Raw genomic sequence first — 25,907 nt, 5'->3', positions numbered from 1 at the left:
CACTGTTCACATGTTGATCTTAGCCCAGTGAGACCTGTGTTGGATTTCTAAGCTGTAAAATAATAAATTCATGTTGTTTTAAGCCACTTAGTTTGTGGTAACTTATAGCAGCCATAGAAATGAAAGCACTAACAAAGTACTGATGGCTGCTTAATGGGAAATGTTCTTTCCACGGAATAAATATTAAACTCTTCTCCTTTTCCTTTTTTTTTTTTTAATACTACCTTAAGATAGTTAAGCCCTTAAGACAGTATTTGCCTCTTGCTAGGAAACAAATATCATTTAGTGTTAATTTATGGTATTTTCCATAAACAGACACAAGTTCATGCACAGTTAAACAAAAGAAGGAGACAGCAGGAGGGAGGTTCAGAGGATGTCCCTGACATACTTCATCAGAATGCCCTTGGGGCAGCCGGAGGAAAAGTAGACTTTTGATATGCGGCTACAATTCTCTGTGTGTCAGATAAAAACATTTCAAGGCTTGACTGTGGATAATAGAAGTTTCTGTAAACTAACTACTGCCCATGATATTTACAGTCTATGATCAAGGACATTAATGCTCATAAAATTTTGTCCCTTCAGAACACACTTTCCACTCAAAAGTAGCAAAGAGAAACAAAGTCATATATACCCACACCTTCACACGTGCCTCTTATAATAAGACCTTTCACCTGAATAATCATTTTTAGAAATAAGCAAGCCTCAAAGTTTCTGTCACCAATTGTCATATTACCTTACTACAGAACCATTCTTACATTACTTTAAACCAGCCAAAAGAAAGGCAAGCAGAAACGAATACTTTAAACTCAGTATTCTTTGGTCTAAAAAAATCTTTAGCTTGTCAATATTTCTGAATTTCCACCCATCAAGATATTTTTCTCAAAACCTAGAGAAAGGCCTCAGGTGACTGGCTGTCCCAATCTTCTACTACTGGGATTGAGTAGGTTCCTGGGACATGGGACTTTCAATGCTAAAACAAGGAAAATCTTGAGGAAGAAAGACCACTGATAGGGCTTAAGGGCATGCTTCTGTGTTGAGCCCAAGGCCCTGATGCAGAATGCCCCAGGTACCAGGGAAATCATTTTCCAAGTTTAAGGTCCAAGGACCCCCAAACAGGTGAAGTTTGGGCCAAAGAAGAGCCTGCCTTGCTCATAGTCTCCAGTATCCTTCTCAATGATTTACTTACTTTGTGATGAGTAGCTCAAGTTGAAAGGCATAATCAGAGGACAGATCTGATGACTTCATGGAGAATGTACTGTACCATCGGCTAAAGCAGAAACTCTGGGTTTTTGCTGACTGGGAAACATGCTTATGTTTACAGGAGCACCCCCTTTGATTTATTACAGGGTATTAATAAGCAACCTCAGATCTGTGCTGGAGGCTCAGTTTGATAGCAAGGTCCGTGCAACTGGACACAGTTACGAGAAGTACAACAACTGGGAAACGGTATGATGCGCACGTGATTTAGACAGACATTGCTTTGGGAATTGAACCAAGAATGTCACATTAACCCACAAATGGTTCCATTTGGTAGATAGAGGCTTGGACTCAACAAGTCACCAGCGAAAATCCAGACCTCATCTCTCGCAGTGCCATCGGAACTACATTTTTAGGAAACACTATGTACCTCCTCAAGGTAATCCTTTTTAACCATAACCTTCCCATGTCTGAGGGCTTTAAATCAATGAATTCTAACACATTAACATCTGTTTCACAGACATATTCATCCCAAACATAGTTATAACTCTTTCCCTGCCTCAAACAGATTCCCCAGATTGTTTCATCATATGTGAATTTTTAAATCATTATTTTGATTTATTCAAAAGAAAAAATGCAATAAAATAAGAGAAGTCCTATAAATTTAACCACATTCCTGTAAGCAATGTAAATGATCATCTACCTTGATGAAATTGTCCTCTCCCAGATGTTGTTTGCAAATCCATTTGCTAAAGAGGTTCATAAACTTCATATCTATCAGACAACGGTACACAGCGTATCAACAATTTGTTTCTGTCGTCCTCTAATGCCATTTTTATCATGCAATTCTAATGAAGAAAATAAGAAGACATGGAATAAATGGGAGAGAAGGAAAACTTCTTACAAGATTAGCAACAATCATGATTACTTCTAATTACTCATCCAATTGTCTTGGTCACGTCTCCTAATAGTAGCAGCAGAAAATAACCTCCATGTGGGTACAATTAAGCAGGGTAATCAAGCATCTTCTGAAAAATATGAGCTTGTCAAGCTTAATAAAAATAATAAACAGCCACGTAAGCCTTCAGCTCAAATACTGTGAGTGTCTAGAGGCAAGAACATACCGTGCTAGTATTATGTTTTAATTTAATCATGGAATGTACCTCTTGCTGCTGTCAGGTTTCACCTGTTGAGTCCAAAGCCCAGATGGGTAGTGAATGTTAACCCCTGAATATGATGAATCACAGTTTCCCTTTTCCTTTTGTTTGTAATAGGTTGGCAGACCTGCACCAAATAAGCCTGCCATTTTCATGGACTGCGGTTTCCATGCCAGAGAGTGGATTTCCCCTGCATTTTGCCAGTGGTTTGTGAGAGAGGTCAGTATGTAGAATGATTACTGGCAGAGGAAAGTAGAAAGCATTTTTTTTATTTCAATCAATCCCTTGTAATCTAGCTATAATAAAAGAGAATAATAGCATAGAAAAAATTCATAATTCCAAGGTCCAAGCTATAAAGGTCACCAAGAAACTTGATAAGGCAAAATTTTTAAACAGCTAGCAAATGGTATTTATTTGTATTTCACTCACCTTAACTTTCTTACCCCCCTTTGGTAGAAAGGCTAACAGGTAGTAAATATCGTGGATAGGTCATTTAAAAGTTAATGATTGTGGAAAAACCACTAACTTGATCATTATCTCCTAGATAATAATCAATGTATACTTCAGAGTAAAAGAAAACAATACGTAGTGGTCCCTATTCTAAATGATACTGTTTTCCACTCCTTTATAATTCTAATGGTAAGATATATGTAGAAACCCTTTTAAATATCCATGAGTCCATAATGATATAGATGATTCATTAAATTAAAAAAAGGGAGAGAAGGAACAACTCTTTCTTATAGAAGAATTACAACTAATAGATGTACAAATGAGCAAAATAGAAAGTTACCATTAGAACACCACAGTAATAACTACTTCATGAAAATCTACAGATGGATATAAGGATTAGTGGGTAAAAGTTTAAAGAGAACTAGGTTATTTGCAGCAGCAAAGTATCTCTTAAAAAATATGTATTACATTACAAAGGCAAAATTTACAGTGGAGAAGCCTAGCAGAAACTACCTTAACCAAGTGATCAAGGTGAACAACACCTGTGTCAAAGTCACAAAGGAAAGTATGAGAAATTGTCACAGATAAGAGGAGACGTGACGACCAACTACAATGCGGGGCAGCTGGGTAAAAGGTATATGAGAACTCCCTGTATCTGCAACTCTTCTATAAGTCTAAAATTATTTCAAAAGTAAAGTTTAAAATATTGAAATACTTTAAAAATGTAAGACTATTATTATATACAAGATAATTTCTTTTGGGTAAAGCACTTCTGTATCTATTCTTTAGGCTCCTGGTTTCTAGACATGTTATGTGTCCAATTGGCACCATTTAATTTCAGTGAGTATCTCACTATCTGCCCTCTAGAAAGAAAGACTTTCATCATTACTTTGGTTACCTCTAATCACAGACCACTAACAGAACATGGTTCTATAGCTCTTCCAACATAAAAAGCACATGCTTTACCATGTGTTATTTTAATAAACATACATGTATAAAGCCATGAAGAATATATAAAAACTGTTACTACACAGAAACCATAAATACCTTAAAAATCTCTTCAAGCAAGCCTAGGGAAGAGTTGAATGTAAATTTAATATAATCCTGGGGCTGAAGAACTGTGACTAAGAGAACATAATAAATGGGTATGAGGTCCTTCATTCATAGATAGGTATCCACATCACTTAGCAGGGAGAGCTAGACCCTTAACAGAGTTCCCTTCTCAAGTAAGAGGAATAAGAAGACTTCCATCATTATGCAACTTGAGACTTGGTGAAAGCCTCTCCAAAATCCATCAGTGTGATCTCACTTCCTAGTGGGAGCCTTTTTCATTCTTCTTCCTCTACTGAGACCATCTACAGGAGGTCTCACCAAAATTAAACAAATTTCTAGATGACAGTATTAGGAACATGCAGAGCCATCCACAGACATTCCTTACTTACTAGGAATACCCTCATAACCTACTAACTTTGAAAAAAAGTTCTTACCCTCATATCCTACTAACTTTGAAAAAAAGTTATTACAGTTACTATTTCAAAGGAAATGAGTATTCACGTTCTCTAAGTCTTTAATTTTATTGAATTTTCGTTCATCTTTAAAGTAAATAGTTAAAATAAAAAGTAATAATTATATGAGGTATATATGGATGAAATAGAGCAGGGGTCCCCAACGCCCGGGCTGTGGACTGGTACCTGTCCACGGCCTGTCAGGAACTGGGCCGCACAGCAGGAGGTGAGTGGCGGGTAAGTGAGTGAAGCTTCATCTGCCGCTCCCCAGCGCTCGCGTTACCGCCTGAACCATCACTCGGGTTACCGCCTGAACACCCCCCACCCCCATCCGTGGAAAAATTGTCTTCCACGAAACCGGTGCCTGGTGCCAAAAAGGTTGGGGACCACTGAGACAGAGTATCCTAGAAAAAGGTAAGAACTAGAAACTATTTTAAACAAAACTGTCAGTAATATTTTGCTATTTGCTTTTTAAATATTAATAATATCTACTTCAAAAGGGGATGCCACTTTTGTTACCAAAGTCAACATTCATCTCGTCTGTGTAAATTTTAGCAGCATAATGCATTCCATTTTTCCATGAAATTCTGCTTTGTAATTTATACACAGGCTGTTCGCACCTATGGACATGACAGAAACATGACAGAATTTCTCGACAAGCTAGACTTTTATGTCTTGCCTGTGGTCAATATCGACGGCTACATCTATACCTGGACCAAGGTATATGAACCAATACTGAGAGGGGCTAATGAAATTAAAACCAACCACTTTCTACTATACTTGTCCTAACCATAAACTGCACTTTTCAGTACCGAATGTGGAGAAAGACCCGCTCCACCAACGCTGGATCCACCTGCATTGGCACAGACCCCAACAGAAATTTTGATGCTGGTTGGTGCAGTAAGTATCTGGCTGACCATTTTGCATGCATCTTTTGAAAAGCATAGGAAGAAAGTAACAGGAAAACACAATAGTGTCTAAAATAAGAAAAAAATATAAAATTTTGTATTTTAGAGTTCTAACTTTCTGAAAGCACAGACAATAAACAGCTTGTTTATTCAGTCAATAAAAATGTATTGCTTATTCTATTATGTTCCCAGCTGTGCTAGACGCTGGAAACATAAGACTGAACAAACCAGACATAATCCTACTACTTGTGGAATGTAAAATCTAGAGGAGACCATCATTAAATACTTATTTAAACAATTATTTAAATAAAATTGTGATTATAATTTTGTGATTCAACTCTCAGTAAATGATTATACTAATATAGAAATTTCTCACAGATATTAGTTTGTCCCTACTTATTAATCTTCTTACACTATATTGATCTCATTGTTTAGCACTACACAGGGACATAGTGATTTCACATGCAACTTTTTAGCCTGTTAGCTTAAAAACACCCTACTCTTGTGACTAAATGTATGCATACTTTATAATGTACACATACATGAGGATGATTATAAAAACTCCTGTGAAAACAACTTATTTTTTAACTCTCTAACTCTCTAATTTGAAATTTTGAAACATGACCTGTGGGAACGTCAGCAGATGACCATTTGCCATTAACAACAATACGTTTTTCCAGCTATCGGGGCCTCTAAAAACCCCTGTGATGAAACTTACTGTGGATCTGCTGCAGAGTCTGAAAAAGAGACCAAGGCCCTGGCTAATTTCATCCGCAACCACCTCTCTTCCATCAAAGCATATCTGACGATCCACTCATACTCCCAGATGATACTCTACCCTTACTCCTATGATTACAAACTCCCCGAGAACAATGCTGAGTTGGTAAGTAGTCATGGTACTAGATATAGTATTTCACTGTTGAGATTTTTAAATTCTATTCCTGGAAAAAATATATATATATACAAAAAATTTCGGGAAGTTCCATTCTTGATTTTCGGTAATAGAAGCAAAAAACTTACCAACACAAATTTACAAGGCATCTGAAATTGGCTACATACATTGGCTAGAAGAAATGTGATTTTGATGTAGGGAATGATCGCCAAAATGCGGTTAATTCACTAATCTTCAAAATGACAACCGTTCCACTTCCTCCTGCTTCACCACAGCACTGACACACATGATGATTTCAGACGCATCTGAGGTAATCAACAAAGTTCCTTCACCTCATACATAATCTTAATCAGAAAGTCAATTTTATCAAGTTGCCTTGAGCTGGATTTGACATGCACAGGCAGAGTATGGCAGATGTCGTTAGGAATTTGCACATTTGGTTGATATCTGGTTAAGTGATAAGATCCTAATATTGCTTATTTCTAAATTGTTGGATTAGGTGAGACACAGATGTAAATCATTCAATGAACAAATGATGTGAATGGGTCCTTACTATATATGAGAAATATTGCAAAGAAAACGAACTATCCCTGACTCAAAAAATTAGCAATCTTGTTGGAGAATCAAGATACAACCACATGAAAAGTTAAATAATATAAGAGTTTTATACTATTCAAATTAACAAATACGGTACATCAATGTATAATTTTTTAAAATAAGCAGGTTTGAATCCTTCAAACAACTTTTTTTTTAATTTATGAACATCTGGCTGCCAGAAGTTGGGACCAATGATCTGAAAGAACAAGTGTAAGATTTAAAGCATTTGAGTTATGCCAAAAAAAAAAAAAGTATTCCACCTAGACAACGACATAGATATTTGGCTTACCTAAATGCATAAATTCAAAGACCCAATAACTTTATCAACTGGAAACTGTTTTGTACTTTCAGATTCAGTCTTTCAGAGACCAAATAAAACATGTAATGCTGTAAATATTTGTGAAGAGCAAAATGGAAAAATAACTCAGCTTCTTAGAAAACTGATAGCTAACAGTTAGCCAGGTCCTGTTCTTTAAAAAAAAAAAAATGCTATTTTTCATTTCATTTCATTTCAGGAAAATCTTCCCATTTTCCCTATCTGTAGCCAAAAAACAAAAGAGGACATCATTAGTTGGAACCATTCAATATTTCAGTTTTCCAATTAGGCTCAGTCTGAAAGTGTTCCCAGCAGTGGGCGCTCACAGGCCTGCTGTCCCAGAGATGGGTGTGGTCAGCTCCTCATTTCAGTCCTCGATTTCCAGGGCCACCAGAGGAGAGGAGGTGGGGGTATGTTGTTTGCTTAACTCATGTGAATATGCTTAAGCTGTACCACATCAAAAGAGAAAAAGACAAAGCCATACAAACTAAGCACGAATGAGTTAGTAAGTAAAACATTAAAACTAAAATTATAAACCATATTAAATGTAACAACCAGTATATCCAATTTGCTTAATAACTAGTTTTAAACATAAACACTAAAAGACTAATGCTAACAGAAAAGCTTCAAGTGTTCTTTGGAATTGAGCTGCTGCACAAAGTTTCAATACTTTTTCTTACTTGGGGAATAAGTTTAAGCCCTTTTAGCATTGAAAACTTTGTTGCCCCACTGGCTCCATACAATAACGTAGTATCTGACTGCTCTAGAAGTCTACAAACTTTCCTTTAAAAAAAAGAATCAAGTAAGTTCTACCTTTAGAATCTCATGAATAATTCTTGCTACTTCCTGTGGTTTCTCCAGGAAAAGACCCAAGACTCAAAGTGAGTTTAGTGGGCCAATTCAATATGTGCCCCAAATGGTGTGAAACCATTCCAGAGAATGTGATCCACTGATACTTTCCTCTAAGAATCACTTCTTCATTTAAAATCAAGGAAAGAGAGGTAATAGTAAAATATATATATATATATATATTAGAAATTCCATCCTCCAAAATTGTTTTTAAATTCTAATTAACAAAGAAGTGAAACAGAACTATATCAAAGTAAAATATTCATAATCAATTCTCAAACAAGCATAAACCACAAAATAATCTTACCTTGTTTAAATTTATACCCACAAATCTAATAAATTCAAGGAAAAGGACATGTTACTTCTTATGTTTTCTAGAGCATAAGATAGGTGAATAAAATACAAAAATTCTTTGCACTTATATCACACACATTGATTTAAAAGTTACTTTAATTTCCAGTAATCTTTTCTGTGATTAAAATTTTGCCTAGTATCTTAAAAGAGATATTTAAATGCCATCAGTAAAATCTAAGATGCATATTATTTGATTATTTGATTCATTTGAGATCTGAATTTAGTTTGGCACCCCAAAACAATTTAAATCATTTGAATAGTTAACTAGAAATCCTTTCAGTCTTTTTCTTATTTTGTATAAATCCAATTCACTGACTTCCTAAGAACATTTTGCTAGAACAACTCATAACTATAGTGTTATCACAAATACATGTATAGCCAAAAGAGAATTTGAGTCTCCCAAGAAGAAAGATATTGGCTTTTCCATGTTTTTATTTGTAAATATCACTTTAAAAAACTAAAAGTCTTGACCTAGAAAGATGAATGTTCCACCCAAATCTAGTGCCTCCATATTAATTCTCCATTAGAAAAATGTGACCCCACTGTAGAAAACAAAAGATAGTAAAAGACTAATAAGATGAATTATTGGCACCATACCACATTATAGATAACTCAGAATTTTCTTACAGGACTACAAAGCAGACTTTGTCTTATACAGATTTTAGCATATATATATGCATGTATATAAGATCATATTTGTAGCTAAAAAAATGCTTCAGTGAAATAATTGGAAGGGAATTATTCTGTATAGAAACATTAGCACTCTCTCAGTTCAAATTTAGAACATACCGTAAGTACCAATCCTTTGACATTTGAGTCGTGATGAAAATGTGTACGGCTTCATTTCTGAAAGATCTTACATGTAGATTACCTGACAATTACTTATATCAGGAGACAACCTTCAGAGGGAAGAAAGGCAGAGATGGGAATGCAAAAGACCAATGAAGTAAAAGTACAGAAGTAATAGCCTGGATTACAAAGGCTACCAAAAAATACATCTTCAGCAGATGAGTAAAAAAAGTTTGAGGAAACATAAGAGTGTCTTACATGCATAATGCTTTCCTGACTGCAAACTGTTTTTACATGCATATATTATTTAAAGAAAGAATACAAAATGCACTGTGAGTTTCCAATGACTTCATAAACGTCCAGTCCCTCAGCGTTGATGTCTTCAGTATAAAGCTATCACTATCTTCAAAGGAAGTTTTAAGATCCAGAAAAAGAATATCTTTACATTTCCAAAATTCTAAAGGGTAATGAAATATTGAGTTATATGACCTCTTCATCATCAGAGGAAATAAAAACTAGGAGACATAATTGAAAAGGCTCCCAAACCTATCCATATCTTTGCATTTATTGAGCATGGAAAAGCTCCCAATCTTTGGTCTACCTTCCCCCCAAAGAGGCACACACGGCTCTGTTAATAATAATTATTACTATAACACTACTTCTAAATTCAAAAGCAGAAACCCAGAATAATACCAATCAACTAAGTATCTTCACCCGTTTCCCAGCCTGACCAAATGGAAAGCTGATGTATACCACACAAAGATGCCGATCCAGGGCATGCGTCTATCATTGCATTTCTACATTAGAAGCACAGGATTTCACAGGTGGAAGTCTTGGAATTTCTCTGGTTCTGCTTTCTCATTTTCTAGCTCAGACAATGAAGGCTCGGTTAAGCCAACACCAGTAGTAGAGGCAGCCTTGGGCATGGAGGTAGTGGATGCTGAAGAATTTCTTAAGCTGCCTCAACTTCCAACACATATTTGTGTGGCCGTGTTCTATGGTGGTGCTCCATGCAGCCGGTTTGCAAAAGACCATTCATTAAATAAAGTCTTTTATCCCACAAATATATCATTATTACCTCTGACCCCGGACATTGCTAAGGATTTACACTGGTCAAGTAAGATCCCTGACTTCTCAGGGCCCAGTCTTCATGATTCTGGCCAGTACTTGCATGAGTATACGTACATTAACCAGGAGAAATATGACAGTGTAAATATTTCTGAAAAATTATTAAACTTGACCAAAAGATAGAAATCCATTTCTAAAATCTAACACCTTCTAGTCCAGAGACACCTCACTACCTCTTAATTAAAGCTTTAGTTAGTGAGCCGCCAAAACAGAAACCCACTGCTCCACCCAAGCACGTGAGCAAAAGCCGGGACTATGATTAGAGATAAACATAAAAATCATGGGGGAAGAAATATTGTGATTAGGAGGTGGACAATTGCAGGGTCATGCGCACACTCCATCACTGCTGTCACCACGTCCTTGCCTAATAACAAGAGCAACCGGGTCACAGTCCCTGTGTCAGGCAGGCTGCCAGCAGCTTAGGCAGGACTGGAGGCACAGAACATTTGCTTCAGGAATTTTCTCAGAATTTCTAATCTCACTTATAAGACCAAAGAAATTTTAAGTGACAACTGCAGAATTTCTTTGATTAGAGAAACCGGGTGCTGATTTACCATTATACATTTTAAGTGGCTTTCTGGCCTGTTAAAATTCTCCTGCAGGGCCTGGTCAGTACATGACTCATCAGGCAATTACCAGAAATTCCACTGAGCACCTATTAAGTGCTCGGCATAAACCCTGGTTCCTGCCATGAGGAAGGGAGCAGAGGGGGTCAGCCTGTTGTGAATGTTCTCTTGAAGGAAGAGTGGGAGTGAGGTAACCAGGTTACCGAGAGACTTTAATGTCAGGATGACTCCTGTGTCACAGCGGGCCCTGGAGCCAGTAACCTGGTAAACAGAATGGCCACGTCAAATACAGATCTCCCAGTTAGATCTGATTTCAGATAAACAACAAATAATTTTTAGTGTTTAAGTATGCTCCAAATATCGCATGGGACAGACTTATACTGGAAAAGCATTCATTGTTTACGTGAAATTTAAATTTAACCAGGTATCCTGTATTTTTGGCTAAATCCGGCAACCCTGCAGGTAAAGTGTGATTTTGGCAGGTGTGACCTAGCAGCGGCGCTTCGGAGACACTTGTACTATCGTCAGCAGAGGAAAACAAGGCATTCAGAGCACCTTTAAAACCAGCTGTCTTCTTTTTCAGTTTTTCTCTCTAAAATACTTTCTTCTTTAACATAATTACATCTTTTATCTGACTTTCCTTTAAGCTAATTTTGCCTCCTTCCCTTCCCCCAGAGGACGTCTGGCGGGGGTGGGGGTGGGGGTCCTTTTTGATTGTTGTCACTGTGGGAATGCTCCCAGCATGCCTTGGGTGGAGGCCAGGGGAGACTGATAAACACCCTACAAAGCTCAGGACAAGCCTCCACAGCAAAGGATTATCCAGCCCACGTGTCACAAGTGCCAAGGTGGAGAAACCCTGCTTTAAGCAAAGGTAAGAAAAGTCTCATTCCTGGCCAAAGGTCCCTGGCTTTCAGGATCCTACACCTCCTCACAAAGAGCTTACAATTTTCTGCAAATCTCAAGTGTGGGAGACTACATTCCCATCATACGGCATTTATTTTTTAACATTTATTTGGAAGAAGCACCACCGCCACGGGGGGAAAAAAAAAATTCTGGACTTTGCAACTTCAGCTGACTCATGCTTCACATTTTACCTGAATTTTAAAGAGCTTAAAACTATGTATTCAGATCAGGCAAAGAAAGAATTTGGTTTCCATCAGTGAAAGCATCGCCACGCTCCCCATGGAGTCTGCCAGAACAGACAGGCCCTGCTCTCTAAAGCAGGCCTTCCCACACTCCTTGCCTTTTCTTCATCTCAAGGCTTTGCAACCAGAGCCTGCACTTGTTTACTCTCCTCCTTTTTCTCAGAAACATATTTGTTTCAAAGGCTTTCTCCTCAGTCCCTGCCTCAGTAGGCCTTGGAGGCTTCTCCTTTTGCACCAAACTTATAAAAGTTCAATTCCTCATTGGTCCCTTGGTGTAAGCTACCCATTATCACAGGACAGAAGGAAGGAAACTGCTGCTAAAGATCATTTTGATGCTTCCATTATCACATGTATTCACCCAGAGGGATGGTTAAACTCAGAACTTCAAGTTAGAAGCAAAGTTCTGAAGAAAATTCCCTTTGAATTGGTATATACCCCACCGTCAGTTTGGGGCTTTCGTTTTCTTGTACGGTAATGATGGACCAGTGGAAGATTAGAAGAGGCGAGACCCCACTGTCATGACACTTGGCGGTGTACGTAGAGGTTGCAATGACGACCATGAGCACAGTCACGAGACGGGGCTTCCTGATCACATGTTCCTTAGGAATGCAGGTCAGTGGAAAAGAACACCCTTGCCTTATTCATCTCACCAGCCCCCTGGAGCTCAGAGCCTGGGGAAACGTTACACTAGTTGGTCCTTTGTCTCTTGGGCTTTGAGTTAGATGTGACATTTTAGACTCTCTCTGTCTTTTGCTCTATGACCAAGGCCTCTTTTTAAGAAAACAGGTGACAAAAGAGAACATGCATAAGACGTGGTAGGAAACTCATATCTAAGGATTAATAAAGGCTGGCCATGTTTGGCCTTGACTGAAAGCAAAGTTTTCTCTGAGGCTGATTTATATTTAGCTTCCTTCTGTTCTTTACAACTGGTAAAACCAGCTCTAGCAACACTTCTTTTGAAGTATTCCAAGGCCACAAGGAGAAGTGAAAAAGAGCACAGGATTTAAAGCAAGAAGAACCTAGCTCAAGTCAGCCACTTATGGGGCTGCATGCCCTTGGGCAAGTTCTTTTATCCTCTCTGAGTTTCAGTTCTTTTATCTGTAAAATGGGGATAAAAATATCTAGCTCTTATCAAGAGCTCTTTGTCAAAGTCTAAGGTTTTATGTAAATGTTAGTTCTTATTTTGAACCCACTGAGCAAGGATGTAAGATCTCCCTCAAATGACAGGTTATATAGAAAATGTCATTAATTAGAGTTTCAAGACATGGATCATGCTCTCTGATGTACTATTGTTTCTGCCAGTCTTTTGTCAGCTGTCTTAGTCCCTTTTCACAGAAACATACAAGGAAAAGGAGTTACCTCTCTAATATTTTAGCAAATTCAGGAATCACCCCTCTCTCTACCATTTCTGGCAGGGGTCAGTCACCCAGCTTGGTTGGAACATTCCCACCAAGCGTGCTGCCCCCATGGCATTCCATTCTGCTAGAAAATTCTGTGTTGATGAATGTGGACAGATAATGTTAGGAAGATAAATGAGCAACATTTGTAAAAGTATTTGAACTCTTAAAAAAAAAAGAAAAGACCCACACTGATTCCAGGGATTTTTGTTACAATACTTGGAACTTAAAATATGATATTTTGGTTGATTAACGTCTGCTCTGACTTTTTTGTCCCTTGGCCTCAGAGGGGCTGAGAGAAAGGGTCTACAGACTTCACTTTTTTTTATCAAAGGAAATAAGTTAAGTGCCCAGCAGAGGTCAATGTCTAAATGTGGTAACCCATCAACCATCACTGCGTGGTACCACCACTCTCCCCACAAGCATCCTCAATCTCCACTCAGGGGGGTCACAGTCCAGCCTTTGTAGAGCTCAGCACTCTGCACCCCCATCCAAATCAGGCTCACCTGAAGCCCTAGGAAGAGACTAAATCAACCAACCAACAATGTGCTAGGTGTTAATGCAATCCGCTGAGGATACAAGATGAATAGCCAAGAATCCTCCCCCCCCCCCACAAAAAGCTCACCTAGGGGACAAACAGATGCAAAAACAAATGATTACAGCACAGAGTGATAGGAACTCTGATAGAGACATGTGAGCCCTCACAAAGAAGGGGTGCTCATTGCTCCCTAAGAGAGTTGGGGGCAGCTTTGCAAAGAAGATGACATTTAGACTGAATTTGGAAGAACAATAGCAAGCCTCCTTGTGAACAAAGAGGGAAAGAGATTTCCTACAAAGGGACAACGACACCCAATGTCATGGAGGTAAGGAGAGGCGGGGAAGGGTACGGAAAGTAGTTCAGGGAAACCTGGCTCGGAAGGAACATGGGGATGCACGGCAAGTGATGCAGCCTGAGAGAGAAGAGAGGGACAAGCTCACAAAGGCTCTTTATGTCAAGAAAGGAGGCCAGACTTCAACAGAAGGTGAGAGAGCCATTGAAGGATGTGATGATGAGGTGATGGTCAGAGGACAAGTGAAGAGGTAGACATCAAGATGAGAGAGCAACTTAGGACAAGGAGAACCAAGGCTGAGACACAGACTAGATGCTCCTTCAGTGGGTACCCGTGACAGGAACAAAATAACAGCCATTTTAAGTTAACATCAATCTTAGATATTGCCTCAGCATCACAGGCAGAGCAACTGTTTCCAAAAGATGCCTCTGAAGGCTTAGAAAGCACTTGGTTATTGCTCTAAGGAAAGGCAAACTAAACATTTTTGTGTGGCCCTAAGGGTAGTTATGACTAAATGGATAAGTTGATAAATCAGAAGCAATAACAGATCACAAGTAAGCCCCTTCAATTTTGCGAGATAACTCAATTCTTATGTTACACCAATAAAAATTTTGAGAGACTTGAAGGTCATCTGACACACAGGAGGTCAAGAGATAAAGACAATGATCTTGTCTTAAATTGTCTATAGTCATCATAACTTCTCACATTTGGAACTAATCCTGAAGAATTTCCTTTTTTTACAGCTTTACTGGTATGTAATTGACATATAACACTGTGTAAATTTAAGGTGCACAATGTGATGATTTGATACATGTATATACTGTAAAATGTTTACCACATTAGTTTACACACCCTCTACCTCCCATAATTGTCATTTTGTTGTTACGGTGAGAACATTAAAGCTTTATTCTCATTAGCATCTTTAAGTATACGACGCAGTATTGTTAACCATAGTCACAGTGCTACACAGCATCGGTCCCCAACATTTTTGGCACCAGGGACCGGTTTCATGGAAGGCAATTTTTCCATGGACCGGGGGTGGGGCAGGGGGATGGTTCAGGCAGTAATACGAGCGATGGGGGGGCGGCCGACAGAGCTTCGCTCACTCAGCCACCACTCACTTCCTGCTGTACGGCCCGGCTCCTAACAGGCCACGGACTAGTACTGGTCCACGGCGCAGGGGTTGGGGACCCCTGCTGTACATTACATGCCTGGAATTTATTAGAATCTTATTTCTACTAACTAAAAGTAAGAATTCAAGGTTTAAGGGGGAAAAAAAGCAGAACAGAAGAAAAGCCCGAGGAAGGTAGCTAGGGAAGGAATAAGAGTTCTTTAGGATTAGAGGTCCTGCCTTCAGAAAAATAAGTAACGAGAAATTTCCTTGGATGAATTGCAAGTTAAAGAAATTGTAGAACAGTAGGCAACATGCTGTTTGCCTACCAAAAGAACAAGTACCTCACCATGTCTCACATCTCTAAAAGATGGTTTTAAATGTATTCTGAGCATTGTGCAATGTTTACACATTATTTCTGATTTCAACTGGCAACAGGCCTTATACTAAAGGATGGAGAGAAGACCTAACTCTAGTATGTTGGTTAGAATAAGATTAAACAACAGAAACAATACCTTTAGATCACAACAGTAAAGATTCCATACAGTATGACAAAGCACATATTAGTTTACCAGTTTGGGAAAAAGGGAAATGAAACCCTAAAATGTTCAAATTACTGTCCCAAAACTCTAAGAATAATAAGTTAGTTCCAAGAAACTGATTGCATCATTTCAGACCAGAAAGTCATGATTTAAGTTTTATAATTCCTTTTAAATTTCCAAATTTACCACTTGTTTCGATGAAGCATTGATGCTTTGGGAGCTGAAATTCTTGAAGTCTTACAGCCATGCCCTCATCAATTTGACTTAAGACTTGACTGAACTGGTTTTAATATTAGAACAAGGATTAAGGGAAGCTGCTATTTTGTAGAAACAGAAATATTCTGATGTCATCACCAACTTCAACAGTTTTCCAGGCATATGTACAAGACAATTATGATGCCAAAGTAAGAAATATAGCTAGTTTCATAGCCAGAATGAGTTATGGCTAATTCTCCTGTAGTAACAATCAGATTCACAAATCTGTGTTCTCCAGACAGAAAAGTAAAGCTTGCTTTCAAAGTGATTCAGTTACATAGACAATTTGTCAGTGGACACTGGAGAGTTTACTGTGCAGGGAGGAGCTGAGTGCACAGCCCTTCTCCCTGAGGGGCTGGGTGTAGGGGCGGGAGGGCAGTGGGTCTGATGAGAAGGTGATGCTGCTTCTAATAAAAAAAAAAAAAAAAAAAAAAATAAGTTAATACTTGCTACTTTTTTAAATTCTGGAATTCAAATGTTCTGCCTTTTGAAATAAAATAAATGTTCTCTCATTTTTCGGTCTAAAAAATCTTCCATGCTGGAACTACCACTCTTCCTTGGAACTGTCCATTCTTAAACATTTTTACACTATCACTGAAGGTTGCACCGACTATCCAATCATTCTTTTGAGTGGTTTTTAACACTCCTACCCCAACTCACATAATCCTGTCGTGACTTAATCTTCACTTTATAACCTGCCCTATTTCCAGGTGGTTTTTGCATTGTTTTGTTTGGAATTATTTTGTACGTTTTTGATTTTTGTTTGCCTCTAATAGGTAGACAATCTCTTTGCACAACCACAAAGACCTCCTTGCCTCCTGCTTTTCTCTCACAAGCTCCAGAGACAAGATAGATTTGCCAGACTAATCCTTAGATATAACCTAATTCTTCATACACAGTGACATTTTACTATGTCAATAAATGTGGTATCTGGGACAGTTACAAATCATTATAGCCTCATTTCTCCAGCCTGAACTAAGGTTTAAAAAATAATGTTTAACAAGCCTAAATAAGAATTCCAGGAAAAAAACAGAGCAACTAAATTCTATGTAAATAAAAAAGAAAACAAAGTAAAAGAATAAACTCTGAATACAACAGAGTTTACAGCTAGGACCCAGATTTTACTGCAACGATCATTTAAAATAAATGTAAGGACCTAATTCTCAAATAATAGGGTAAGAAGAGTGCTAACCATCTCAGAGCTTCAACAAACATTTACTGAGTAACCACTAAGTAACGAACCCTGGGCTAGGCCCTGGGGACACAGAGATAAAGGACAGAAAAAGTCACTGAGAACTCAGAGGGCAGCTAATGGTATTGACACAATATGACACAACTCTGTGTGTGACAAAGAGAAGCTCAGAGTGAGTGCTTGAGGAGGGCATTAGGGAAGACATCCTTCCACAAGAATCACTTGGATCATATGACAAAGTTCGCTGGAAAATGGGGATGCACACTGAATAAGTTTAAAACACTAACCCGAACTGTGACTTACATGTCTTCAACGTCTTAAAAATAATGTACAGATGTTTGGTTTTTTGTCGGTGTGTGCTTTTATTTCTTCACTCACTTACTGCTGGCTCTTTTGCAGAATAGCATGGCTAAAGGTGCCATGGAAGAACTTGCCACACTGTACAGGACCAAGTACAAATATGGCCCAGGAGCTTCAACAATCTGTAAGTCTTGGCGTCAGAACTGTGCAAAGAACCCACGTGCTTCAAAGGCAACAAATGGTTCCCAGCGTCTTTCCTTTCTATCATTTAAAGCATGTGACTTTTGCCTGACAGTGAATTTTTTAAAAAAATATGTAATCAGTTTCCTGTTCAGAAAAAAGGGGGAGAAATATCCCTTTCAGCCCACGGAAACATTTGCTCTCCGTAAACATCTATTGAGCGTCTACCACTTGCCAGGCCCTCAACAGATGCTAGGAGAGAAAGGAAAGAAGGATGGAGAGAAGGCAAGAGGGAAGGGGGAAGGAAGGAGGAGGGCTGGAGCAATCTTCAAAGAACCCACAGCAGGGAAGCGGGAAGAGTAAACATTAATTGTCATACAGGAGCTAAGTGCTGCGACAGAAGGATGTCTAAGAAAAGAGCACGCCCAAAGACTAACCACCCCACTCCACAGTATCAGGAATAAGTTCCCAGGATGATGACACAGAAGCTTTATCTGGAAGGACAATTGCTGGAGGAAAGCAGTAGAGGGAAGGTTTTCCTGGCTAAACAGATGGCAGTTTCGAAAGGCTGCTTCAGGCTCAAGCTATTTGCAAGGGATGCAAGCAAGTGGCAAAAGCGTTAGATAGCGGCTAGACCCCAGAGCCTTGGGGCTGCAGTTCGGATCTGCTGGGAAGGCGCATTCTGCAGGCCCCATTTTCAATTTCTACATATATTTGCCTTTGCATGATTTCTTTCTGCCCCAGGTCTTAAAGGACCAGAAATACAAGGAAAAAAGGCCAGTCCCATCATCAAGGGGGCTTCAATGCAGTTGGAGAGGCTCCAATCCTGAGGGCTTTCTAAAAGCTTCATGTAGAATACAGTTTCCTGTATTCTTGTCCTTTATTAAACTTCTCTGTATCAGATGGGGTATACTATTTTCTTAAGGGGGTTCTATCAGAAATAACCCACAGTGACATTGCACCTATTCACATATGGTGAACTTCTTGTAGGTTTTCTTCAGGCAAGTTCAATGAGGTTTCTCTTTCCATTACAGTGTAAGCCCCTGGAGGGCAGGGGCCATGTCTTTCCTTTGTCCTAGCATCTCCAGAGCTGATCGAGCACATGGCCTACTACTAAGTGAGAGCTGTACAATTGTTGACTGAATGAACGAATGAACAAATGAGTGATCGAATAAATGAATGACATCATAACTGTCACCAAATGAATAACTGAAGGAATGCCTAATCTGTGCCAGGCCATATGCTAGACCCTGAAGAAACAAAAATGAAGGCACAGCCCTGCCCTCAACTGCTCCAGTTTCATCGCTCAGCACAGTTTCAGCAGGGTTTGGAGTCCTCTCCTCTTACCAGTCATCATGCAGTTTTCCTTATTTTTCTAGGAGATACACATCCTTTTCCCAGAAACTGTATATATTTTGTAAACAGATTACACACTACATAGCACAGTTTACCTCAGCATACAAGCACTCTGAGAAGTTTATATATTACAAATTACATACTTCCTGGGGTATTAAACACATCACTCCCACTAAGCAGACTTAGAGGTAAGACTGGACAAATTTTTAAAACAGCCCCCATAGCTTTTGTGATCCAGTTTACTAGAAAATTCGCCTACCTATACTGTTTTGTGCAGTAAAACATTTGTAATTATAAAAGAAAGCTGGTGGGTTTTTTAAAATCTCCTTCCTAGATTTAAAATTTTTCTTTCTCCTGTTTGCTCATTTCAGATCCTGCTGCTGGGGGCTCTGATGACTGGGCTTATGACCAAGGAATCAAATATTCCTTCACCTTTGAACTCCGGGATAAAGGCAGATATGGCTTTGCCCTCCCTGAATCCCAGATCCGGCCAACCTGTGAGGAGACAATGCTGGCGATCAAATACATTACCGGCTATGTCCTGGAACATCTGTACTAGCCCAGAGCACTAACAGCCTTATCTTTAAATGCGCACTCTTTGTTTCTTTTCTATCCTGAATTCTGACTTTTGTTTGCCTAGATGTTTTCCAGATCCTCCTCTTTCTTTTAAGATTCTGGGTCTATTAAACTACCTGGGTCTTTAATATTGATCATAATAAAAATGAACCATTACAATTGAAAAACCTGACAGACTGTCTACTTCTTTGGGGGAAAAAAGATGTGAACGAATGACTAAGGCAAGCCATGTACAACCAATGATGTAGATCAGCCATACGGGAGTTAAAGTCCTTGGAGTGTTGCCAACCCTGGCAGACTGCAGACATGCACAGGTTATAGTGAGGTGCTGATGAGGAAGAAGACATGTAAGGGGAAATCCAGGACTGTAAAATGTGGTATAGGTGAAACGATCCAATCATGGTTTAGCTTTCATCTCGGCTCACTCAAGTTATTTTCTGAGCTGTGTACCACATGCCAAGCACTTTGCTAAGCAATTGAGGACAGAGCAATGAAAAAGAAAGAAAACATTTCTGCCCTCAATGGTTGTATAAGCCACTTGAGAAGATGGACATGAAACAAATAATTTAACTAATTATGTAATAATTAGTGATTTAATTTATATTACCTATCTGACGTAGAGGAGGAAGCTCTTCTCAGGAAGTGCTAAAGCCTGAAGAATGATTCCCAGTTAGCTCGAAGAAGGGAGCACCCCTTCCAGGCCCTGCAACTATGCAGAAGCTGTAAGAAGAAAGCAAGAGAGGGTGGAACTCAAAGAACTGAGGGAACACGGGCATGTGAAAGGGCCGAGGAGGGAGTTGGGGATCATATCAGGCAGGGTTAGAGGTCATGTTAAGGATCTGGAACAACTGATCTAAGAACAATGAGAAGCCTTAGGAGACGGATCCAAAAAAATATTGCTGCGATTTGTGCCACAGAGTGTCCTGCCTATGGTTTCCTCTAGGAGTTTTATAGTATCCGGTCTTACCTTTAGGTCTTTAAGCCATTTCGAGTTTATTTTTGTGTATGGTTTTAGAGAATGTTCTAATTTCATTCTTTTACAAGTGGCTGTCCAGTTTTCCCAGCACCACTTACTGAAGAGACTGTCTTTTCTCCATTGTATATTCTTGCCTCTTTTGTCACAGATTAATAAGTAAAGGAAACCAAAGCAAAAATAAACAAATGGGACCTAATTAAATTTAAAAGCTTTTGCACAGAAAAGAAAACCATTGACAAAACAAAAAGGCAACCTACGGAATGGGAGAAGATATTTGCAAATGATTTGACCGATGAGGGGTTAATACCCGACTTATATAAACAGCTCATACAACTCAACATCAAAAAAATAAACAACATTTCCCCAAAGGGAAAATGCAGATGGCCAACAGGCACATGAAAAGATGCTCTACATCACTAATCATCAGGGAAATGCAAATCAAAATAACAACGAGATATCACCTCACACCTGTCAGAATGGCTATCATCAAAAAGAACACAAATAACAAGTGTTGGTGAGGGTGTGGAGAAAAGGGAACCCTCCTACACTGTTGGTGGGAATGTAAATTGGTGCAGCCACTGTGGAAAACAGTATGGAAGTTTCTCAAAAAACTAAAAGTGGAACTACCATATGACCCAGCAATTCCACTCCTAGGTATACATCCAAAAAAATATAAACACTAATTTTTTTTTTTTTTTTTTTTTCCTGGTACGCGGGCCTCTCACTGTTGTGGCCTCTCCCGTTATGGAGCACAGGCTCTGGACACGCAGGCTCAGCGGCCATGGCTCACGGGCCCAGCCACTCCGCAGCATGTGAGATCTTCCCAGACCGGGGCATGAACCCGTGTCCCCTGCATCGGCAGGAGGATTCTCAACCACTACGCCACCAGGGAAGCCCTAAACACTAATTTGAAATGATACATGCACCCCAATGTTCACAGCAGCATTATTTACAATTGCCAATATATGGAAGCAACATGTGTCCATCAACAGATGAATGGATGAAGAAGATGTGGTACATAGATACAATGGAATACTACTCATTCATAAAAAAGAATGAAATTTTGCCATTTGCAGCAACATGGATGGACTTAGAGGGCATTATGCTGAGTGAAATAAGTCAGACAGAGAAAGACAAATACTGTACAATATCATTATATATGGAATCTAAAAAATACAACAAACTAGTGAATTAAAAAAATAAGTAGGCAGATTCACAGATATAGAGAACAAACTAGTGGTTACCAGTGGGGAGAGGGAATGTGGAAGGGGCAATATAGGGATAGGGGGAAAAAGGGGTTATTATGTGATTATATGAAATCAAGTGTGTGAAACTTCTGAAAACTGTAAAGTACTATAGAATTTAAAGAATCTTTCATTCAATAAAAAAAGAGCAATGAGAAGCCGATGGAGATGTAAAATTGTAAATGACATGATAAGAGTTTGTTTTTTGTTTTTTTGAACACCAGCCAGGCTACGGTGTGGAAAGCAGACTGGAAGTGAAATAAGAAGGTACCAGGGACTTGTATGTCAAACATGACTTGAAGTTTTCCAGAATTAAAACTGAACGTGCTAGTAATGTTGGAGAGTACTGTGCAAAGTTCAAATTTTAAAATATAATAATATGTATTTAGATTATAATTTGAGGGCATTGCTTACTTTAAAATCATAAAACAAAACATTACCTCATTGTTTTCCATGTAGATTCAAGGAAGAGAAGATTCCATATCTAGCATAATATGTTGAATTATCTATAACAGTGTTCCATTCAAAAACAGAATCCATTAACGTCACAATGATTTGTTTGGAAGCTGTCAAGCCAAAGAATGATTAATTGCATTAATTGTCCACTAGATGGTAGCAGTGCAGCTGCTACAATTTGTCAGGCAACCGTCTTCAAAATAATTTAGTAATATATCATTTAAATAGGCACAGAAAAAAAGAGACCCTTGAGTGCCAAAAAAGAAATTCCCATAAATTCTTAAGCAGTATTGATGCTAATTTTAAAAATAGATGTAATTTAGCGAAATTATTGTTTCTCTCTCCCATTCTGTTGCTGGAGGTGTATCATTCAACCCAGTTCCACAGGACACTCCCTTACCCTACCTCTAGCAGGTGCCATCGACTTCTAACTAAGGGATGCTGTGGCCCAAAGTTCAGAGCTTTAAAACAGAAATTAGGAATATACATGGGCTTTTCTAAAATTTCAAGGAATTTTTAAGAAGAATTAGAAATAGGAAAGCAAGTAAAATCCATGTACCTGAGATTTCCTGCACTGGAGACATTTTGGCTGTATCTCTTGCCAACTGAAAGTTAACAGCTAGCAGGCTAGCAGTGCCACTTGCCTGAGCTTCACCAAGAAAAAAGAGAAAAGAAGTTTCTGCTTTAGGCCTTCCTACTGCAATATAGTACTTTATGCCTTCCTGCCCGGCTGACCAGAGACTCTGCTGCCTTGCCAGGCCAGACATTGCCAAGCCTTGCCCACACAGGAGCCCCTGGCTGTGAGGGCACCTCTCTTCTCCCTTTCTTCGGCTAATTCCCACCATGAGAAGGACCTCGGACTCGCTCTAGGCTCCTTCAGTCCCTAACTCTCACCTCCCCAAAGCAGCAATTAACAAACAGCAGGGGCTCGGCCCCCTGGATCTTTCCTACCTCAAACAGTGTTGCTACAAAATAGCAAGACTGGTTTTCCAGTCTGGAATATGGGAGGTCTACATATCTAGAGTCACACCTCATGTGTTCACCTGCTTTGCCAGATAACCTATATGCATTGGTCAAAGAGAGAATTTCAGGAGTAGAAGGAAGACGGAGGAACCATGATAGTTAATGATTTGGGGGCCAAATGGGGTCTTGATGAGCCTTTTAGGTCATCTCATTTGAGCAGGTAGTCACTCCCCCTCTAGCCAGGTCTGACACTGCCTGAATCACTCACCCACGTCTCTGTCCAGAAATGCCACCTTTCCTGCAACTAATAAAAGACAAGTTTCTCTGCAGCATTTTCCAGGGCAGTTTCATTTCAATGTTAAAAAATCCAATATCCGTAACTAAAGGCAACACATTTTTCTTTCAACATATCCTTTATGAGATATCTAAAGGTATTCCAGAAGTTTACTAAATTTGATTTGAAGATAGAGAATTATTTGAAAGATTGTAGTAAATCACAAGAGAACTTTCACTTCCATTTTCTAGGATATTTCTTTCATAGTGATAATGTTTGAAAAATATGCAGAAAAGCATAGTTTAAAAAGTACAGTGGTATTTTTAACTGTGTCTAGACATACAAAAATCCTAGGAGTGCGAAGATCCAGAAAGATGGAAAATTACTGTCGTGTGAAGCATTCAACTTTAAATATTTTTAAAGAGATTAAATTAACCTATGAAACATCACACCATCTTACATAGTCCATCCTAAAATGATATGGTGTCTAACAACTATTCATCCTACTCCATACATATGCCAAGACCTTTCATAAATCTTGATTCAGTAATACAAGGTTTTACTGAACTATGCCTGCTAAGAAACCATACTTGTTCTGAGAAAGAGCTCCAAAATATTCTTGAAATCCATCTATTGTACTGTTTTTCAGAGGCTAAATAGATTGGGGAGGGGTGGGAGGTCTTAAAGCATCATATGTCTATGTCCTATTCCAGAAACAAGGAACTGTCAATATGCAACAGATATTAAGAAGTCAAAGATTTATCATCAAAGTCTTATCTTGAGAAATACCAGGATCCTTCAAACATTTACTTAGTTACCCAAATAAAAGTGTCCTTCCTAGCTGACCTGAAAAACAGACACACAAGCCTTCTCTATACAGTTTTAAAAGTAGTCACACAGAAAAAGGCTTTAACATAGAAAGTGTATCAGAATGCTAGAATTAAGAGTGACTTCTATTTTTCTTCCTTCAACTTTTCCATATTTTGCTAAATTATTTTCAATGGGCATTTATTACTTTTAGAATCCAAACAAAATTCCAAAAAGCAAAACTATAACATAAAATTGTTTTTTCTTTAAGCAGTCCACATTAAAACAAATACAGAGAGAGATTTTGGCCTTACAGGACACAGCTACCACTCTAACCTACCACATGATACATGCTGATACTCATCAGTTCTGCAGCCTGACAGTGGCCAGCAAGTGTGTTTACAGAACTTGACAATTGTATTAACTGCTTAGAGGACACAGGCATGTTTTTTGTACCTACCATCCACCAAGTCCCTTACATATGCATCTCATTTAGCCCTCACAGCCACTTGTTAGAGTCCCATGCGCATCCCTATTTACAGATGAGGAAACCAAGGCCTGGAATGACTAGGCAGCCTGCTCAAGGTAAAGTAGCTAGTGTCTGGGAGCCACCCTGAGGTTACATTTGTCTAACTCCAAAGTCAAGTTCTTCCTTTTCCTCTGTACTCCTGCCAAGCGCCCCCTTATAATCAACAGAGCGAGAATTTGCCTTGGGATTTTCTAGTGCTGATAAGCTTGTCCAATGTCAAGAACATGAAGGAATTTGTAAACCCCTCCACTTCCTTACCTGCAGGGTTGCAGCAAGGGAACCCTCTTGGGGGACCCGTCACATTGCACATCTATCAGGTGGAGAGGAATGAAGCTATCGCTGCTATACATATAACAGGGGCATCTCCCCCAAAGCATTATTTTGATAATAAAAATATACAACCATGACTCTGAGAAGTTTCATGTATGACCATCTATACATGAAGAGGTAGTTTTAAAGGAAATTCTAATAAGTTATCTGATTAAATTCACTCAGTATATTAGGTTACCTATAATTCTGGGTAAAAGTGTTGCCTTCTCCCAAATAATCCATAATTAACCGAGTTTTGTTCAAGATTAAAGACCTCCCCCCAAGACACTGTTTAAAATGGTTTATAAATGACTTTCAGTAATTCAACTTTCAAAAAGCATTTATTGGGCACCTACAGCATCTAGAGCCTGAAGAGAGCAGCCCATGAACAAACATTTGAGCAACCATATTATCTTGCCCTCTAAATGTCCGCAAGTTGCTTTACGAATAGGGGTTCCCCCTGAGGACAGAGGGAGGGAAAAGGGAAAGGAGTGGGGAGTGAGTAATTTAGCCATTTCTGTAATGTTTACTTCTTTACCAAGAGAGGTACCGAGAAACGATGGCAAAAGTATAAAATCTAGACAGTGAACATATCAATGTTTTCCAGATTACTTACAGTACTTTTAGTATATTCAAAATAATTTGTAATCAAAAGTTCTTATTTTAACAATTTACAACGTAGCTTCAAAAACATCTGTTTTAGAGGGGTGGGAGAGGGAGGGGGGTGGGAGGGAGACGCAAGAGGGAAGAGATATGG

At 38.9% G+C, this 25,907-nt stretch overlaps 1 protein-coding gene across 1 annotated transcript in view; it reads left to right on the top strand.

Moving 5' to 3' along the window:
• The window catches only part of CPB1 (carboxypeptidase B1), a 39,794-nt gene extending 20,035 nt beyond the window's left edge, over nucleotides 1–19,759 (top strand). The window contains exons 4-11 of the mRNA XM_027092794.1: nucleotides 1,347–1,446; nucleotides 1,535–1,636; nucleotides 2,472–2,573; nucleotides 4,919–5,029; nucleotides 5,119–5,209; nucleotides 5,898–6,100; nucleotides 17,580–17,664; nucleotides 19,388–19,759. Of these exons, the coding sequence (XP_026948595.1) occupies nucleotides 1,347–1,446; nucleotides 1,535–1,636; nucleotides 2,472–2,573; nucleotides 4,919–5,029; nucleotides 5,119–5,209; nucleotides 5,898–6,100; nucleotides 17,580–17,664; nucleotides 19,388–19,575 (982 nt within the window). The 3' untranslated portion in view covers nucleotides 19,576–19,759. The remainder of the gene's footprint in view (nucleotides 1–1,346; nucleotides 1,447–1,534; nucleotides 1,637–2,471; nucleotides 2,574–4,918; nucleotides 5,030–5,118; nucleotides 5,210–5,897; nucleotides 6,101–17,579; nucleotides 17,665–19,387) is intronic.
• The last annotated feature ends 6,148 nt before the right edge of the window (nucleotides 19,760–25,907 follow it).

The sequence above is a fragment of the Aethalodelphis obliquidens genome, unplaced genomic scaffold (genome assembly GCF_003676395.1).
Source record: "Aethalodelphis obliquidens isolate GAN/ISIS:26980383/991018 unplaced genomic scaffold, ASM367639v1 scaffold81, whole genome shotgun sequence".
In the NCBI taxonomy this organism is placed as follows: domain Eukaryota; kingdom Metazoa; phylum Chordata; class Mammalia; order Artiodactyla; family Delphinidae; genus Aethalodelphis; species Aethalodelphis obliquidens.
The sequence above is the reverse complement of the archived record's forward strand: the minus strand, read 5'-3'. Positions and strand labels throughout refer to the sequence as shown.